The 18,350-nt window shown below is 60.9% G+C and overlaps 3 protein-coding genes across 4 annotated transcripts; 2 read left to right on the forward strand and 1 right to left on the reverse strand.

Annotated features, from left to right (window-relative positions):
• Positions 1–578: 578 nt before the first annotated feature.
• SRPK3 (SRSF protein kinase 3) lies at positions 579–5,202 on the forward strand. Its single transcript, XM_009235405.2, has 15 exons — positions 579–634; positions 706–836; positions 996–1,104; positions 1,234–1,321; positions 1,612–1,699; positions 2,273–2,379; positions 2,454–2,619; positions 2,722–2,747; positions 3,232–3,364; positions 3,459–3,698; positions 3,779–3,879; positions 4,234–4,341; positions 4,418–4,487; positions 4,565–4,657; positions 4,819–5,202. The coding sequence occupies exons 1-15, from the start codon at positions 579–581 to the stop codon at positions 5,001–5,003; spliced, it is 1,701 nt and encodes a 566-aa protein (XP_009233680.1). The 3' UTR covers positions 5,004–5,202.
• Positions 5,203–5,248: 46 nt separating this feature from the next.
• On the reverse strand, positions 5,249–13,917 carry IDH3G (isocitrate dehydrogenase (NAD(+)) 3 non-catalytic subunit gamma). 2 transcript variants are annotated; one of them, XM_002832284.3, is made up of 13 exons: positions 13,706–13,917; positions 10,312–10,353; positions 10,066–10,077; positions 9,708–9,805; positions 9,224–9,336; positions 7,580–7,640; positions 7,328–7,460; positions 6,969–7,102; positions 6,556–6,658; positions 6,306–6,452; positions 5,864–5,958; positions 5,721–5,781; positions 5,249–5,456 (listed from the first exon to the last, which is right to left on the reverse strand). In XM_002832284.3, exons 1-13 carry the CDS (start codon positions 13,784–13,786, stop codon positions 5,355–5,357), a joined length of 1,182 nt encoding a protein of 393 aa, XP_002832330.1. In that variant the 5' UTR covers positions 13,787–13,917; the 3' UTR covers positions 5,249–5,354. The 2 variants fall into 2 exon arrangements, with proteins under 2 accessions (XP_002832330.1, XP_063577204.1); XM_063721134.1 differs by lacking the exon at positions 10,066–10,077.
• Positions 13,918–14,088: 171 nt separating this feature from the next.
• On the forward strand, positions 14,089–18,069 carry SSR4 (signal sequence receptor subunit 4). The gene is made up of 6 exons (NM_001133730.1): positions 14,089–14,225; positions 15,918–16,036; positions 17,026–17,100; positions 17,295–17,384; positions 17,641–17,706; positions 17,899–18,069. The coding sequence occupies exons 1-6, from the start codon at positions 14,150–14,152 to the stop codon at positions 18,001–18,003; spliced, it is 531 nt and encodes a 176-aa protein (NP_001127202.1). The 5' UTR covers positions 14,089–14,149; the 3' UTR covers positions 18,004–18,069.
• The last annotated feature ends 281 nt before the right edge of the window (positions 18,070–18,350 follow it).

The raw sequence follows: 18,350 nt of genomic DNA on the forward strand, positions 1-18,350 counted from the left end.
GTGACACCACATTCAGAGGGCACTGGGCTCCCACTTGTTCTAGGGGCTAATGAAACATAGAAGAAGCCGGAAGTGGCTGGGAGCAGCCGGGGATGGGGTTCCCATAGGAATGAGACGGGCACCTCCTGGAGGATGCCCACAGGGGCACAGGTGGTGGGGGCTTGGCCTAAGGACCAGGTTGCCAAGTGGAGCACATTCCCACAGTCCGCACCAGAGAACAGGAGCCCGACCTGGGGTAGGGGTTGCTTCACCCCCGCGTGGACCTCCCCCTCGGCTGGGGTGTGGAGGCTCAGCCTGGGGGCCCAGTTGCCCCTGGTCCCCAAGCAGTAGCCCCCTCTGCCTCCAGGGTGGGCCTGGAGCAGGACGGGGGACTCTGCCTCGGGACCAGGCTCTCTGGGGCCGTCGTTGCGCCGCCCCCTCCCCGCACCGCATACCTTGCCCACAGCCGAGCAGCTGGGAGGCTATTTATAAAGGCGGGTGAGATCAGCGGCCGGCCGAGGCTATAAATTCGCAGGCCGAGGCCGGGCCCCACAGGAGCAGCCACCCGGGGCACCGGAGCTGCGGGCTGCGTGGCCGGGATGAGCGCCAGCACGGGCGGGGGTGGGGACAGCGGCGGCAGCGGCAGCAGCAGCAGGTAGGGCTCGGCTTGGGCACCCGGAGCCCCTGGCGTCTCTCATGCTCACTGCCCACCCACCCCACCCACAGCTCACAGGCCTCCTGCGGGCCCGAGTCCTCGGGCTCCGAACTAGCCCTGGCCACACCAGTGCCTCAGATGCTGCAGGGCCTTCTGGGCTCCGACGACGAGGAACAGGAAGACCCCAAGGACTACTGCAAGGGTGAGACTTGGCCTTGGGAGCATGCGGCCTGACGGCCACTGCAGGAACCCAGGGCAGCCCTGGGCCCACATGGGCCAGATGGTCAATGGGGCCGAGGTGTTCGGGGGCCCAGGAGAGTGAGAACCCCCTCCACCGCGATCTATCATCTCCCCTGGGCAGGCGGCTACTACCCTGTGAAGATCGGCGACCTGTTCAATGGGCGGTACCACGTGGTGCGCAAACTGGGCTGGGGCCACTTCTCCACCGTCTGGCTCTGCTGGGACATCCAGTGAGTGCCTCCTTCGCCTCCTGGGCCCAGCACTGGCTGGGATCCTGTCCCTGGGCTTGGTTGGGGCCACCCTGATCCCCGCCGTGGGTCCTGCCAGGGCCGCAGCCTACAAGGGTCTCGGTATTGCAGGCGCAAGCGCTTTGTGGCCCTGAAAGTGGTGAAGAGTGCAGGGCATTACACGGAGACAGCTGTGGATGAGATCAAGCTCCTGAAATGTGTGAGGCACCTCCCTACCCCACTCCCAGCTCCCCTGGAGCTGCCTGGGGCCTGGCAATGCGGGTGCAAGGCCTGCCGGGGCTCTGTGGGGCAGGGCGGGGCTCCCCGAGGGGCAGCCTCCAGCTGGCTGTGCCCAAGGGGGAGGATCTGGAGGAACAGGCGAGGGACAGGAGGGGTTGGCGGCCTTTCTTCCAGCAGGGCCCAGCTGGAGCAGGAAAAGGGTACGCTGAAGGGAGCTGTGGGCTTCAGGGCAGGGTGGAACCATCTGTGGCCCCTTGGCTTTTACTCCAGGTCCGGGACAGCGACCCCAGTGACCCCAAAAGAGAGACCATTGTCCAGCTCATTGATGACTTCAGGATCTCAGGAGTCAATGGAGTCCGTATCCTTTGCAGGAAGAGCAAAGCAGTGTGGCAGCCAAGGGCCGGCAAACGGGGGGCCCTCACTGCTAGAGCCTGTCTGCAGATCCGCACAATGGGCTTGCATCCCTCCCAGTAACGGGAGCCTCTGGCATGACCCCACCCCCGGGTAATTGTGTTTATGTGGAGGCAGTAACAAGCTAGCGTTGATTGTCCATGGACGTTGCTATTATCCCCAAACGGCAGGTGCTGTCTTTGTGGCACTGCCTTCCCTTTGGGGGAATGCCAAGAGGCCCTATGGCATAACTGGCATGGGAGTGGGCTGGCCCGAGAGGCCTCTGTGCCTGCCCCTCCAGCGCCACCTCTAGGATGACCACAAAATGACCACAAAATGCACCATCCCAACTGGCATACCTGTTGAGAGTGACAGGGACACTATCGATGATGACACCAGCATAATGGTGACCAGGACTGCCCAGGGGAGGCCCTGCCTCCCCACCTCCGCACGGCCCAAGCCTTGCTGCTCCCCTAGCTGAGGGTGGGTCGGGCCTGTGCCACAGCTGGCATCCACTGGCCGCCCTTCACTCCCAGCCCAGATGTGTGCATGGTGCTGGAGGTGCTGGGCCACCAGCTCCTCAAATGGATCATCAAGTCCAACTACCAGGGCCTGCCCGTGCCCTGCGTGAAGAGCATCGTGAGGCAGGTGAGTGCCACCCACTGGGCTGCCCAGCCTGGCCTGGGCGGGAGTTGGTGGAGGTCAGGTGCGACTCTCCACAGGTGCTGCACGGCCTGGACTACCTCCACACCAAGTGCAAGATCATCCACACGGACATTAAGCCCGAAAACATCTTGCTGTGTGTGGGGGACGCCTACATCAGGCGCCTGGCCGCCGAGGCCACGGAGTGGCAACAGGCAGGGGCGCTGCCCCCCTCCCGCTCCATAGGTACCAAGGGCCCACATGGGGCTGGGTCAGGGCCTCTGGGCCTGAATCCCTGTCTGAGTCTCTGTTCCTCCCTGTCCCCCTGCTCCCCACCTGCACTCCCAGTCAGCACTGCCCCCCAGGAGGTCTTGGTAAGTTGGGGGGCCCCTCTCTCCCATCCGAGCCAACTGGAGGCCATCTCTGGAGCCACAGTGGCTCCACCCCCCACCTTCACACACTCCCACGGTGGTAATCCCGAAAGACTGGGTGGCTGGGCTGACGGTGATTCCCGGGGTGGGTCAAGTGCCCCAAACTGCTCTTGGTGAAAGGACGCTGTCTTCCCCGAATGGCCACTTCCGCCTGCCTTAGCTTGGGCTGAGAGGGGACAGAGAGCACCCTGAGGCGGGCCGGCCAGGTCCTCCCACTCCTAATGGAGCTGTGGGGAGTGAGGCCACAGGCGGGGAGGCAGGGAGTAGCGAGTAGCTGGTGCCAAGGGGCGCTGGCGCCACATTCTGGTGTCCATGGGAGCCCTGGGGTCCGGAGAGGCCTCTTCCCTGGCGGCTGTGCAGGGAAACCTCCACTTCATGCTGACTGGGGCGGGTGACAGGAACCCTGGGGTGACCCTGGCTCTGACAGCAGACCGGTAAGCTGTCCAAAAACAAGAGGAAGAAGATGAGGCGCAAACGGAAACAGCAGAAGCGGCTGCTGGAGGAGCGGCTGCGGGACCTGCAGAGGCTGGAGGCCATGGAGGCCGCCGCCCAGGCTGAGGGTGAGGGGCCACAGGGGGTGATGGGCCGTGGAGCGCAGCAAAGGCTGCAGGGCATCTGCTCAGCAGCTGCCTCCATCCCATCCCGTCTCCCCAGACTCCGGCTTGAGACTAGACGGGGGCAGCGGCTCCACCTCCTCTTCAGGCTGCCACCCCGGGGGCGCCAGAGCAGGTCCCTCCCCAGCCTCTTCCTCCCCCGCCCCGGGGGGCGGCCGTAGCCTCAGCCCCGGCTCACAGACCTCAGGCTTCTCCGGCTCCCTGTTCTCTCCTGCCTCCTGCTCCATCCTCTCCGGCTCGTCCAATCAGCGAGAGACCGGGGGCCTCCTGTCGCCTAGCAGTAAGTTGGGTGGCAAGTGGTGGGCAGGCAGGGCTGGCAGGAGTCGGACCACTTCAGTCTCCCTGCTCTGCCTTCCCCAGCACCATTCGGTGCCTCGAACCTCCTGGTGAACCCCCTGGAGCCCCAAAATGCAGATAAGATCAAGATCAAGATCGCAGACCTGGGCAACGCCTGCTGGGTGGTATGAGCAAGCCTGGGAGAGCGGAGTGGGGGGCCCTGGTCCAAGGGTGGAGGCACAGGGCCACTCTTGGGGAGCCCTGCCCCAGTCTGCAGTGCACATGAACTGTCGGCTGGGTGGGCATCGGTCCTGCCCAGTCAACAGCACTGGGGCCACGGCCAAGGGCAGGGGCCACTAGGAAGGGATCAGCCTCAGCCTCAGATCACTGGGCCTGTCCCTCTTGGAAGATCTGGGGACCCCGAGGCTCACAGCAAACCCCACCGAGCTCCTCGGGTAGGCGGATCGGGTGGGGTAGGAGTCCATGGGGGCGGGACAGCCTTGGCCCCGGCCCGTCCCCAGGGCTCCCCTTGCTTCCAGCACAAGCACTTCACGGAGGACATCCAGACTCGGCAGTACCGGGCTGTCGAAGTGCTGATTGGCGCCGAATATGGCCCCCCGGCAGACATCTGGAGCACAGCCTGTATGGTACGCCCGCCCGGGCTGCCCTGTGCCCAGGGCCACCAGCCCGCCAGCCAGCAGCCTCACCTCCTCCCCCTTCCAGGCCTTCGAGCTGGCCACTGGTGACTACCTGTTCGAGCCGCATTCTGGAGAAGACTACAGTCGTGATGAGGGTAAGGGATGAGGGCTCTGGGCTCAGCCTCCCAGCCTCCCGGCCTGCCTGCCCCCAACCTCCTCTTTCTGCCCACAGACCACATCGCTCACATAGTGGAGCTTCTGGGGGACATTCCCCCAGCCTTCGCCCTCTCAGGCCGCTATTCCCGGGAGTTCTTCAACCGGAGAGGTGAGGGCCCAGGCAGGCTCGGGCATGTGGCTGCAGGGAGGGTGGGACGGGGACCTTGGATTCTGCAACGGAGGGAACACTGGGTCCCAGAAGCCAGGGCCTAAGCAGAAGGCAGGCCTAGAGACAGGGACGGAGCCTGACGGCCGCTGGCCTGCCCGCAGGAGAGCTGCGGCACATCCACAATCTCAAGCACTGGGGCCTGTACGAGGTACTCATGGAAAAGTACGAGTGGCCCCTAGAGCAGGCCACGCAATTCAGCGCCTTCCTGCTGCCCATGATGGAGTACATCCCCGAAAAGCGGGCCAGTGCCGCTGACTGCCTCCAGCACCCCTGGCTCAACCCCTAGGCCCGGCTACGGCTCCACCTCCAGCTCTCCGTGCCTTGAGCGAAAAGCGGGACAGCTCCCACCACCCTGCTGGGCGCCAGTTCTCCACAACCACAGGGCAGAGAGACGCTGGAGCCAGGACCGGCTCTCAGAGCGTGTTCTGCCTGAGACCCCCGTGAGGGCTCTCAGACAAAGTGTGTGTATTCCTTTCTTAATAAAGTGTGGCCTGAACATCGGTGTCTGGAGTGATGGAAGCCCACGTCAAGTCTAGGGAGAAGGTGCTTTATTCTGGGCTCTGCATACCAGGCTGGCTGGGGCGCTGGAGTGGGAAGGGGAATCCAAGGAGCAAACCAAGAAGGTCCTAGGGCCAGCCTAGGCCTCCACGGCCCGGCCGTTGATGACACGGATGTGGCGGATGATGTCCTGGATGGCTTCAGATGTTGTGCCCTGGCCCCCGATGTCCGGAGTGTGCATCTGTAGGACACAGGCAGGCTCGGCACACGCCAGGCCCTGCCACCCCCCGCTGTGCAGGCAGCCCGGGGCTACCCACTGTCTCCTGTGGCGTGCAGGACTGGGACTGCCACAGGAGAGAAGTGGCACCAGCTAAGGGCCAGAAGATGGTGCCAGATCCAGTACCATCCTCCCCTGGGGGCTGCGGTCAGTGCATGAGGCGGGCTACAGGAGGCTGCAGGGGGAGACTGGGCGGGGCAGCAGGGTAGGGTGCAAGGGGAACCTCACATTCTCATTGTCCATGGATGCCAGGACAGCCTTACGGATGGAGGTGGCATAGGAGTGCAGCCTAGAGGATGAGACAGCCAGCATTCAGTCCCTGGGGCCCGGAGGGCTGGCCAGGGGCTTGCAGGGCACCGGGAGCCACTCACTTGAGGTGGTCCAGCATCATGCAGCTGGCCAGCAGGGTGGCCGTGGGGTTGGCGATGTTCTTATTGGCGATACTCTTGCCGGTGTTCCTCGTAGCCTGGGGAGGCAAGACGAAGGAGAGTGGGTGGAGGGCAGAAGGATGCCGGGCAGTGACTCTGCTCCTGTGACATGTCTAGAAGAGGCCACTCCACAGGGACAAAAGCCCACCAGCGGGTGCCAGGAGCTGGGGGTGTGGGGACAGATAGCTTATGGGGACAGGCTTTCCTCGTGGGGTGGTGAAAATGTTCTGGAATGACCTGGTGGTGACGGCAGTACAACCTTGGATATCCAAAAAACTACTAAATCATGCACTTTGAACGGGCTAACCGGATGGGATAAGCGTGCCTCACTAAGTCTGTGAACAGGAGAAAGGCGGCAAGCCGCGGCACTGCCACCGACACTCACCGTTTCAAACACCGCATACACATGGCCATAGTTGGCCCCAGCCACAAGGCCTGGGCCCCCGACCAGTCCTGCGCAGACATTGTTGACAATGTTGCCATAGAGATTGGGCATCACCATGACATCGAACTGCTGGGGCCGGGACACCAGCTGCGGGACAAGGAGGGGGCTGGCTGAGGAGCAGATTCGGAAGCATGGGTGAGAGAAGCCCAGGGCACTCAGGGCACGGGGACAGCACTGGGCAGGCTAATACCTGCATGGTGGTGTTGTCCACAATCATGTTCTCGAAGGTGATCTGAGGGTAGTGGGCTGCGACCTCCCTGCAGCACTGGAGGAAAAGCCCGTCGCCCAGTTTCCTGGTGGGGGGTTAGGAATAGGACACCAGCTTGGCCATCGCAACAGTCAGCCGGAGGGATGGGGCGTGCAGAGGGCCCCAGGAGGCTGGGGTCTGAATTCTAACCTGTCCGTCACCAGCAAAATGGACAGAATCCCACCCCACCTCCCCTAAGTGTGGGTTCTGGCAAGGCCTCGAGGGCAACAGGGCACTCGCCTGGGGTGGCCCCTCGGTGGGTAGCTGGGCTTTTGGACCACAAATCCCTGAGAGCAGGCCCAAGCAGGCCACTGCAGCTGCTTCTGGACTGCTCGCAGAGACGTCAGGGGACATACATGATGTTGGCCTTGTGCACAGCCGTCACTTTCTTGCGCCCACTCTCCTGCGCCAGCTTGAAGGCATACTCGGCAATGCGCAGGGACTTGGCCTTGGTGATGATCTTCAGGCTCTCCACCACTCCCGCCACACTCTGAGTAGGGCATGGGGAGAAGAGACCCACGTGCTACCGAAGAGCAGCACTGGCCAAACGAGCTGGCGCGACAGGGCCACTGTGGGAAGCAACCCTATCTGCCTATTTCTGGCTTCCCCCTCGGGCACAGCCCCTGCCCTCTGAGGGTACACCTGTCCCTGGTTCGTTAAGCTCTCCCCTTAATCTTGACCCTAGGGGGGCTCATCTCGGGCCCCCCATGCACACCTCATGCTCCAGGCTGCTGTACTCGCCCTCCGTGTTCTCCCGGACAATGAGGATGTCTATGTCCTTGTGCCGGGTCACCACACCTGGCAGGCTCTTACAGTGGATGACGTTGGCATAGAGGTCCAGGCTGGTGCTGGGAGGGGACAGAGAAAGAGGCTGCTAGGCCTGACAGGTGGCTGACTGGAGCCAGACTCCGCTGGCTCACTCCACCTTAGCCCCACCAAGCCCCCAGCCCGCACACCCGGATCTCACCGAAGGATGTTGTTTCGAGATTTGTGCGACGGTGGCAGGTTATGGTTGGTTTCGATGTTGCCTACAAAACACAACACAGGCTTAGCGGCACTGCCCATCCCCACCCCACCTCAGCAGGGCAGCTGAAGGCTGCCGGGGTCAGGAGAAGACTTGGGGAGCAAAAATGCTTCATGGAACACTAGAATACAACTTCCAGCCTAAGCCCCGCGAGGCTACATGCTCAGGGATCTCGAAGGGCACCTGGTGCAGCAGGTGCTTCATGAATAACCACTGAACGACGGAATGAACAACAAGTGAATAAATGAATAAAGGCTGGCAACCAGCCACGCAGCCATGCTGTTCCCCGCCCAGGCTCTGGACCAACAGAAAGTCACCACTGTTTACTAACAGGCTGGCCGGCCAGGCTGGAGTTAGCAAGGTGGCCTTGGCAGTGTTACTGCCAGGCCCCCGCATCAAGGCACCACACTCAGGGGCAGGCAGGGGCTGCCTGGAGAAGGCCACGGATTGGCCGGACCCTGCCCTACGACCCAGGGCACCTGGAGGAAGGGAAGCAGAGGCCAGTGGCCGCTGGAGACAGCAGTCAGAGGGCGCCAAGCAGAGGCTGCCTGCTGGTGAGCGACACCCCACCCAGACTGCTCCACTCAGAGCACGGGGGTCCCCTGTGGCTGGCACAAAGGCCCCTCTACTTGACTGCCAGGGCCTGGGGCTCCCCCTGGGTTCATCTTTGCTCACACGCTCCTCACACAGTGCAGGTAATGGGCTGAGTGTACAAAATGAGCAATGGAAGCAGTTTAAGGACCTCAAGTGAAGCCCTGAGAATCCCTGCCTGGGCTGTGCCATCCACCCCCAGGCTGGCTGCAGCCAAGGAGCCAGGCAGAGGGTCAGAACTGCATCTCTGTGATACTTGGTTTGTGAAGAAAGATGCTGAAGATCAAAGCTGACCCCAACAAAGAGGACTGTCTCAGGAGGGAAGTAGGGGTGGGAGGGAACCCATCAGGGAGCCCGTCACTGGACAGGCGCTCACACAGCTGCTCTCACTCGAATCCCAACATCATAGCGCAAACAGGCCCGAGGAGGCGTCCACCCAGTCTCCAAACACAAGGGTCCTCTCTAGCCAGACAAGCCCTGAAATCAGAGCCGTGGGGCCCCCCAAGAGTCTGCTCAGAGGGAGGAAAAAGAAATCACACGGGCTGGGCATGATGGCTCACGCCTGTAATCCCAACACTTTGAGAGGCTGAGGCGGGCAGATCATGAGGTCAGGAGTTCAAGACCAGCCTGGCCAACATGGTGAAACCCAGTCTCCACTAAAAATACAAAAATCAGCTGGGCGTGGTGGCGGGCGCCTGTAATCTCAGCTACTCGGGAGGCTGAGGCGGGAGAATCGCTTGAAACTGGAAGGCAGAGGTTGCACTGAGCCGAGATCGCACCGCTGCACTCTAGCCTGGGCGACAGAGCGAGACTCCATCTCAGAAAGAAAGCAAGAAAGAAAACAAGAAAGCCAAAAAGCAAGCAAGCAAGAAAGCAAGCAAGAAAACAGGAAAGCAAGCAAGAAAACAAGCAAGCAAGTAAGCAAGAAAGGAAAGAAGCAAGCAAGAAAGAAATCACACCTATGGCCCCATCCTGGCCCCTGGCCCTGGAGCTCACCCTTCAGGGCCACGCGGTTCCGGCGGATGGCCATGATGGCATTGCGAATGTCCTCTTCATCAGCATTGGAACTCACGTGCACCTCTTCAAAGTCCACTGGTACACATGCGTGCCTGAGGCAGAGCAGGGTCAGGGAGGCTGGCCCAGGCCCTCCTCGCACCTCTCCCAGGAAGCCTGCCCAGGCTACCTCTCTCCTGTTGCTACCTGCCCTGACCTGGCTCTGACTGAGAAGGGACTGGGCCCACCTTCACTGACTGATGGGGACGCACTTGAACTCCACAATGCACACTGTGGCAGGACTGGTGCCACCTTCCCCGAGCCCAGGCCAGTCTGGCGGGATCACAGGCCATGGGACGCAAGGCCTGGGCTTACAGGTCGTCCTGCCACGGCCTCATCGAGTGCTTCTGGGCGCAATGCCCCTCTTGGCACAAAGTCCTCAGGGCCGCCTGGCTGAGGACAAGGCGGGGACCCAGGAGCTCCATACCTGAAGACGGACTTGACATGCAGCATGAGCTCCGGCCCGATGCCATCCCCTGGGATCATGGTCACCGTGTGCCGCCCGCCATACTTAGCCGACGGAGGCTGTGGGAGGCAGAGGGTGATCCCACATGCCCCCAGCTCGGTCCCCATGGGCTCCAGCCAGTTCCCTTCTTCCCACTGACGCTGACCCCATAGGCCGCCCCGTCACAAGGTGCCAACTTGGGGCAGCCCCGTCCCAGACAGGGCTGCTCATCCGGGGCTCCTGGGTCAGCAGCAGCCCACCCCCACCGGGAATTTAGTCAACCCCAAAGCAACTAAGAGCCCCCCAAACCTAACAGGCAGAAAAGAAGAAGAATACTCACAATTGTTTGTTGCTAGAAAGGAGGAGAAAGGAAGAGGACACAATCAGCCAAGGTTCCAAGAGCAAGACCGTGACCAGGAAAGTGGGACCTTTTCCCAGGGGGATGCTGGCTAGTACAACTCCCAGAAGAGGGGTGGGTAACCCTTGGAGACCGCGTCTCAGAGGACAGGACACAGGCTGTGCACACACACGCACAATTGCGGCCACATGGAGACAGACACATGCGTAGGCACGGGCAGGTACTTACTGAAGAGATGCTCCTCGAGGGGACCTCGTGGGCGCCTAGAACCTGGCAGAGAGACCAAATGCCAGCGGTTGGTTTGATGTCTAGCCCAGAAAGCCAAGTTGGAAGGAAAAATGGACCGTCCACACTGTGCCCAGGCAGGTCCCCTGTCTGTGCAGCATGGCCCACTGCCAGGGGCACAATAGATAATTAGCTCCAAAGCCTCTGTCCCCAGGGCTGGCCCGCTGGAGCACCTGGACAGTAGAAGGCGCTCCAGCCTCCTGCATCCTTCAGCTCTTCGGAAAATTTCTTAAAAGGCGTGTCCCTGCCCTCCCTCCTCTTTTTTGCTTCTGATTATTTTTTTGGCCAGTTATTCCCGCTCAGCGATGTTTGTAACATGCAAAAACTGGCAAACTAACCCTGGTACAGCAGGGAAATCATTACAACAAACCACAGATCCATGACAACAGTCACGTTATCACTTCGCCGATCACTTTTCCTTACTACAAAAGCAGCATGTGGTCGCTACAGAAAAAGCAGAATAGGGAGATAAGAAGGTAGCACCCAGCCTCCAGCCTCCCTGAGACAAGCACTGTTGGCCCCCTGGGGAATGGCCCTTCAGCATTAGAAATCGAAAACAAATGTGTACGGACATCCAGCCATTTCTGGAAGGTTGATAACAGAAACCCAACTCTAGGAAGGCCTTCGGAAAGGACTGCTGGACGCCGAATGTCCCCAACGCCCTGACTGGAAATGCCGGACAGCTTCAGAGCCAAAGCTGCCTGAGCCAAATGTGCCAGGTTCCAAGTGACCTGCTGTCCTGGAAGAAGCCCCACCTAGAACGCACCTGAGATGGTGGCAGAGCCAAGGTCTTCCCTGTCACTTGGGGATGCCCTGCCACTTGACCACCAGGCAGCAGCAAAGTGTTCCAGCCAATGGCAGAAGCATCACAGCCATTGGCCAAAGAGCCATATGCCTTCCTGCTAGAAGTCCGGAAAGGCTCAGGTGGGAGGCTGACCTCTCCCTGTCTGTGTGTCCCTGGCCGGCACTCATCAGTCCAAGCCAGGGGCTAGGAGAGGGTGCCCACAAGGACCAGAGCCCCGAGGGTAGCTCAGCTGATCTGTGTGGCACCTGGATCTGCAACCACAGGCACGGTCGGGACTTTTCTGTCTTCTCTCTAGCGCTTATCAACATCTGAAATCATCTTATTTGGGGGCTCTTATAAGCATGCAGAAGGCGGCTTCGATGGACCTTCCTCCAGGGAGCTTTCCCTGATGCCCTAAGGCTACTGAGCTGGGATCCTAAGGCCCTACCTACCCCCTTCCCTAGGTTATCACTGCATTGCTCACTCCTCAACCCCTGAGCCCGAGAGGAGGGGCCAAGTCAGTGTGGTCCAATACTGTCACCCTAGGACCCAGCACAGTACCTGGCCCAGAGCTGGGACATAAGGAACATTTCCTGAGTGAACAAGCACATCAGAAAATGAAGAATGATCTGGAGACTAGGGAGGCCTCAGTCCAAATCCACCATCCACTCCTCTCGAGATGGCTTCATGGCCTCATCTGAAATTCACAGAACGGAGGTACCTACTTTCCGTGACTGTTGGAAAGATTAGGCGAGACGAGGTATGTGAGCTGCTCACAGTAGCTAGTGCCACACAGCACGCCTGCCCCTTCACCCCACTGGCCCCTCAGGTCAGAGTTCAAGGCTGGTGTCCCTGGGAGGTCACGGGTGGACCCCTGCAGCTCCCAGCAGTAGTTCCTCCTGGGCTTTAGCTGTGGCAGCAAGCCAATCTCCTGAGGGCATGGACCTCCCTCACAGATGGCAACATCACCACCAGGGCTCAGCTGAACCTCTCCGCCACCCGGTCCCTGTGCCAGGTGTTCCTTTGGGCTTTGGCAACAGACCAACGAGCGCTCCAGATGGACTTCCCTGACCTTACTGTACAGATGCAGGCACCTTCCTTCAGGAAGTCGCAAAGGCTCTGCCTTATGCCCTGACTTCCCTGTGAAGCCACCAATCAAAGGAGCCAGGTGTGAGGCAGGATGCAACATGCACACGCCTCCCACTCTCCCATCACCCTTTCGTGGTTCTACGGAAAGAAAGAACATCCACACCCCACATCTTATGCCTGCTGAGGCTTCTCTCTTTGGCATAGTTCTGTTAGACAATGCGTCAATGGTGGCTGCATGTTTTCCCATGGTGTCCAAATCAGTGGGATCCAAGACCTGGGGTTCCTCTGTAAGGGTTCTGACACCCAGAACAGTCAGTCTCAGGGCAAGGCACTGCCCAGCTACCCACCGTTCACTGTCCCCTACTCCCACCCCAACGCACACACAGGCACACACAGGGGAGGTCAGGAAGGAGGCGCACGTCTTCACCAAGAGCCTACAAGGAGCCCAGTTGCTGGAGCCATCGGAGCCTCTAGAAAGCCACTACAAACTGCCGTCCTTTCAGCAGCAGGGTGGGAGAAGTCAGCATCGTCAAGAGAATTTCATTAGGCACAAGCAGTCTCCTCCAGAGCTCAGGAGAAAACATGGCAAGTAGAGATGTCCCTGGGGAGTGGCAGCAAAGTCACGGAGTTCTGGAAGGTCAGAGTTGACAGGATCCTTTGAGAACATGAAGTCTCCTCCCCTCTGGGTTCCAAAGGGGAAACTGGAACCCAGAGAGAGGAGAAACTGGCCTAAGGCCACGCAGTGGCTCAGTGTGGGAGCATGGCCTAGAGGTCAAACCTCTTACCCATCAGGGCCAGGTGCTGGCTGGCAGCGGCTTCAGATGGTTTCCAGCCCTCCTAGGACCTAAATTAACCTCCTCTTAAATAAGTGTAAGGAAAGAACACTCGGACCTGAATACGCAAGACCACAGACGGAGAAGAGCAGAAGCAAAACCCCCCGCAGCCTCAGAAACCGTAGCTCCTTCCCATTCCAGGCGCCTCGAGGGGAAGGCATCTGGGGCTCTAAGACTGCGGGAGGATGGGGGATGACTGGCAAAGTCCGGTTCTTTGCCACCGGGACAGGTGGCAAAGGGGTCCACGAGAGGGGAAACCGTGGAGAAATTTGAGTCCCAGAACCGGATTCCCGAAGTGGTTTGAGAAAGGCGGGCCGGGATACGTGAGTGACTGCCTCAGACGGGCTCCTTCAAGGACACTAAGGAGGTGACAGCCGCCGTGGCCCACTCTCCCGGCCCGTCCGGAGGGCCCTCCGCCACCCGATGCAGACCCCCTGGGGGAGCCGGCCCAGGGCCAACTTCGGCCAATCCCCTCTGTGACAGCGGAGGCGGCCAATCAACCCCGGCGCGAAGCCCTTTCTCCGCCCCTGGTGGGGCCCCTAGCCAATCGGACTCCAGACTGCCTCGGGAGCGGCTACCCCACCGCTCCCCGCGACCGCTGCCGCGGTCCCGTGGCCCTTTCCCTGCTCACCTCCCAGGGACGGCAGAGAAGGGCTGGCCTGAGCACCGCCTTCGCGGCGCTGCCGGCGACGGTCACTACCTTCAGCGCCATGACGGAAAGTGAGAGCCTCCGCACGTCCCGACACGCAGATACCGCTCTCGCGAGAGTTCGACGGGGTGCGAAGTTTCGGGGACGGACGCGGACCCGGTACTGCGCACGCGCGCGGTCGCACCAATTCTCACGCCCTCTTCCGGCGCCTAGAGCGCCGCTGCCGCCATGTTGACGGGGGGACCGCGACCAGCTGGGCCCCTGGCTCAGGGAGGGGCCACGTCAGTGCTGCGAGAGACGTCACAATGCCGGCCCAGCCCTTCGGTGCACGATTGGCTGCCGCTGCCAGTTACGCGTCGCTCTTCCTCGTTTGCCCCTCGTGTTCATGGGAGCTCGTTTTCTTTTCCTCTAGGCAGAGAAGAGGCGATGGCGGCGATGGCGGCGATGGCATCCCTCGGCGCCCTGGCGCTGCTCCTGCTGTCCAGCCTCTCCCGCTGCTCAGGTAGCGGCCCAGCCGGGGCTTCTTTCTTGCAAGCCTCAGACCCACGGCAGGTGGTGTTGGGGGGAGGAGGGATGCGGGGGTCTGGCTTTTCAAGGTCCGTCGCTGCGGGCCGGGCCTTCCTCCGAGAGGCAGGCGGCCTTGGGACGGGGGGACCAAAGCACCTCGCGCACGTTTACCGGCAGACAGGCTTTTCCTTGTCTGTCCATACGAAGAGGAGTCCCCGAGCCTCCATGGTGCGCCCGGCCCCCAAGCTCCAGCACGGAACGTGACACATGTCCCCGCTCCCGCTCTCTGCGGGGTCGGACCGGAGCGCAGCTCTGTAGCGCTGAGCGATCGCGGCCAAAAACGGGGCTGGAGGAGCCACATAAGCTAGGAAGGGACCTCAGTGAGGAGAGGGAGCAAGAGCGGGGCGAGTTAGATGGGGAGCCAAAGGTGCGCAGGGCCTTGAGTGCCAGGCCGAAGACTGGCTTTTCCGGAGGGCCCTGCCTTACCCTTACCAGAGTTTTCGGCAGAGCCGACCAGGGGTCCCGTCGATTTGCATTCGTGAGGGGCTGAGGTCTGAGCTCCAGAGTGTGTTTAGGAAGTGGCTGCAGCAGCCAGCCCCGGGCCCGGGGGCCAGGACTGGACAGGGGCGGCTTTCTGCACATTCCCTTTTCTGCCGTCCTTCAGGCCAGTAGCCTTGCTGCCTGCAACGTTTTGGCAGCCTAACTGGCCTCCCTTTCCGCACAGTCCTCATCTGCCCCTCAGGAATTCCCTGAGCTATAGTCAGGGACGTATCCAGAGGACAAGCCTGGCCATAAAACCCTTCGGGGGCTCCCCTGCGCCACAGGAAGCAGGCCCAACTTAGGCAGGACACAGAAGGGCTGGCGGGATCTAGCCCCTGAGAACTGCCTCCACGCTGTTCCTAGGGATCTGCCTCTTGTGGTCCAGACCCAGAGCCGTCTCTGACGTCCTCTGCTGAAGCCATCGTTCTGCCGGGGCACCACATTTGGACAGCGGGTGGCTGGGAACGTTCCCACTTTGGGGAGCCTTTGTTTCACACCCTCTGACATAGGCGGCAGCCTTCCTTTCCTTTGGGCCTCTGTGGTTACGGAGAAGGAGAAGGAGAAGGCTAAGGCAAGGTCCTTTCTCTCACAGCTAACAAGTTGTGCTTCTGGAACCAGAGCCTTTCCCGTTTACTTCCTCAGGAAACGCTGGGGCCAGTCTTCGCCTTCTGTCAACTGGCCGGGGGCAGAGACCCTTTCTCTCATCTAGAAAGCCCCAGTGCATTGCCTGCCTGCAGCCCCCACCCCCGATGTCTCTGTTGAGGATGCCTTCAGTAACTCGTCCAGGCCGTTTGTGGCTCTGAATTGAGGCTGGCCTGGCCCCGGGCCTCCGTGTCATAGGTCCAAGTGTTGGCATGTATTGTCCAGTGAATCCAGCCCCCACCTGCCCTCAGTTCGCTCTTCCTGCACACCTCCAGAAAGCCGGCCTTGCCCCTCCCCAGCCTTCCTTCACAGCCATCCCACCTACGTTGCCACTGCATTTGTGACCGAGCACTTGGATCTGTCTCGCATATCCCACCTGGAAGGGGCAGGAGGATCCCGTGGGTCCCCAGCTGATCCGTGCTATGAGGCAGGGCCGGGCCATCCTGCCCTCAGACCGGGATACTCGAGCTGGCCTTACCCAGGCATCTCTCCCTCTTCCCCGCAGCCGAGGCCTGCCTGGAGCCCCAGATCACCCCTTCCTACTACACCACTTCTGACGCTGTCATTTCCACCGAGACCGTCTTCATTGTGGAGATCTCCCTGACATGCAAGAACAGGGTCCAGGTGAGACAGTGGGGTTTCAGGCAGGAGGGCGGGTGGGGGGTGCTCCTCACTGCCAGTTGATGGGGGACCTGTGTCGATAGAGGGAGAATCAAGATTCCAACTCTTGGGGTGCCAGAGAGATCGGGGCATGGCGATGCCAGATCCTAGCCAGTGTTGACAGGTCACCTTCCTCACTTGCTTTGTGTGCTGTGCCTACACAAGGTAACACTGGGCTCACCACCCGCTGTTTCCCGAATGAGTATCTGAACCTGGAGAAAGGGCCGGGGGTCAGCCCACCCCGGTTGCCATTGGCCAGTTTGTCTGTGTGGGTGTTTTGTTTTTGTTTTTGTTTTTTGTTTGTTTTTTTGAGATAGGGTCTCTGTTGCCTCAGCTGGAGTAAATTGGCACTATCTTGGCTCACTGCAGCCTCCACCTCCCGGGTTCAAGCGATTCTCCTCTCAGTCTCCTAAGTAGTTGGGATGACAGGTGTTCGCCACCATGCGCAGTTAAGTTTTGTATTTTTTGGTAGAGACGGGGTTTCGGGTGTTCTAACTTCAAGATTGAGGAGCTTTGGCCTTGGCCTTGGCCCCTGACCTATGTTCCCAAAAGTCCAAAGAAGGAAATGGGGCCTTTTTTGGGTATGGCCCTCTTAGGGTAGAGCACCCCTTGGGCAGCCCACTGGGCACCCCTGACCCCAGCACCTCCCTTGTAGACTCAGGAAATCACTTGGCCCTTTTGATCATCCTGCCCCTGCTCACAGTCAACAGGGTTCCTATGCGTCCAGTTAGGCCTGGCCATGGGGATCTGGCCCTGTGTCCCCGTAGGGAAGACCAATGCAGAGGGCCAGTCACGGGATTGGTGAGTGTTACCTGGTACCTCCTGCCAGAGACAGTGCAGCCCCCAACTGGGCCTAGCCTGCCCACCTGCAGGCCGTGTGAGCAGCGCACGGGGCTCCTCTGCCCACACCCAGAGGGGGCAGAAGGTGACCCGGCCTTTGTCCCCTCACCCAGAACATGGCTCTCTATGCCGACGTCGGTGGAAAACAATTCCCTGTCACTCGAGGCCAGGACGTGGGGCGTTATCAGGTGAGGGGCCAATGGTTCCCTTGCTAGGGGGCTCCCTGCTCCCGGGTGTGACCTGAAGCCCCAGGGGTGGCCGGTCAACCAGGGCCAGGGGCCGTGGGCTCTGGCTGCTGGAGTGCTGCAGTGTCGGCACTGGTGGGCAGGGTGGCCCCTCTGTGTCCACTCTGCCCACACTCTGCTCAACACACCCAACCCAGGTGTCCTGGAGCCTGGACCACAAGAGTGCCCACGCAGGCACCTATGAGGTCAGATTCTTCGACGAGGAGTCCTACAGCCTCCTCAGGAAGGTGAGGACTCCTGTAGCCTACTGTGCTCCCCTGTCCCTGGGGAGCAGGATGGGCCAGGTTGGGAGGTGCTGGCAGCGAGTCCTGAGCTGGGTGGCCTTTCTGTGATCCTGTCCCTTCCTCAGTGTCTCTCGCCCATTTCTCTCCTTTCCTTTTCTGGGGCTCGGGCCGGTGTTCCTTCCTCTCTTTCCCCTCCCCTCCCCACCCCCACACGCCAGGCACCCCTGACCCCAGCACCTCCCTTGCACCTCCCTTGCAGGCTCAGAGGAATAACGAGGACATTTCCATCATCCCGCCTCTGTTCACAGTCAGCGTGGACCATCGGGTGAGTGGCCTGGTCCCTCCTCCTTTTTGGGGTCGTTGGGCTGAGTGAAGGTTATCCTCTCCACAGCTCCAGCTCTGCTGCTGGGCCGTGATTGGCCAGCATGTCTTGGTTCCCCTGGCGGAGGGTGACCAGGGCTGGCTGGTCTGCTCGCCTGTACTCCCCTGAGCTGGCTGGTGATCTCCTTTCTTTCAGGGCACTTGGAACGGGCCCTGGGTGTCCACTGAGGTGCTGGCTGCGGCGATTGGCCTTGTGATCTACTACTTGGCCTTCAGCGCGAAGAGCCACATCCAGGCCTGAGGGCGGCACCCCAGCCCTGCCCTTGCTTCCTTCAATAAACATCACAGGACCTGGGACTGCACAGGACCTGGGGCTGCTGGCTTGCATTATTGTGCCTTCCCCCGACCGGGAGAGCTGGGGGCCCAGCGGCCTCTTGTCTGCCTGGCCAGCAGAGGCACCAGGCAGGAAAGGGACGGGCTTTGGTCTAGAACTCCCGTCCCTCCTCCCAGTGAAGCCCCCTGTCTGATCCCCACAGAACCCTGTATCCACCTTCCCAGTGACTCTCTCCTGGTTCTGGTGAGGGCAGTGGGCTTGGCCACGTCCTCCCCAGGTGGCCCCACAGGCTCCATGGGGAAACAGCCAGCCTG

This window comes from Pongo abelii, chromosome X (assembly GCF_028885655.2).
Source record: "Pongo abelii isolate AG06213 chromosome X, NHGRI_mPonAbe1-v2.0_pri, whole genome shotgun sequence".
Classification (NCBI taxonomy): Eukaryota; Metazoa; Chordata; class Mammalia; order Primates; family Hominidae; genus Pongo; species Pongo abelii.

Bases quoted from the DNA above. Each gene is read 5' to 3' on its own strand.
- SRPK3 (XM_009235405.2), top strand. From the start codon at position 579: ATGAGCGCCAGCACGGGCGGGGGTGGGGACAGCGGCGGCAGCGGCAGC. The intron at 3,880-4,233 runs GTATGAGCAAGC...CCTTGCTTCCAG, and splicing joins TGGGCAACGCCTGCTGGGTG to CACAAGCACTTCACGGAGGA. The intron at 4,342-4,417 runs GTACGCCCGCCC...TCCCCCTTCCAG, and splicing joins TCTGGAGCACAGCCTGTATG to GCCTTCGAGCTGGCCACTGG.
- IDH3G (XM_002832284.3), bottom strand. From the start codon at position 13,786: ATGGCGCTGAAGGTAGTGACCGTCGCCGGCAGCGCCGCGAAGGCGGTG. The intron at 7,461-7,579 runs GTGAGATCCGGG...GTCCCCTCCCAG, and splicing joins TCTCGAAACAACATCCTTCG to CACCAGCCTGGACCTCTATG. The intron at 5,457-5,720 runs GTGAGGTTCCCC...TGTGTCCTACAG, and splicing joins CATCCATGGACAATGAGAAT to ATGCACACTCCGGACATCGG.
- SSR4 (NM_001133730.1), top strand. From the start codon at position 14,150: ATGGCGGCGATGGCGGCGATGGCATCCCTCGGCGCCCTGGCGCTGCTC. The intron at 14,226-15,917 runs GTAGCGGCCCAG...TCTTCCCCGCAG, and splicing joins CAGCCTCTCCCGCTGCTCAG to CCGAGGCCTGCCTGGAGCCC. The intron at 17,385-17,640 runs GTGAGGACTCCT...CCTCCCTTGCAG, and splicing joins CCTACAGCCTCCTCAGGAAG to GCTCAGAGGAATAACGAGGA.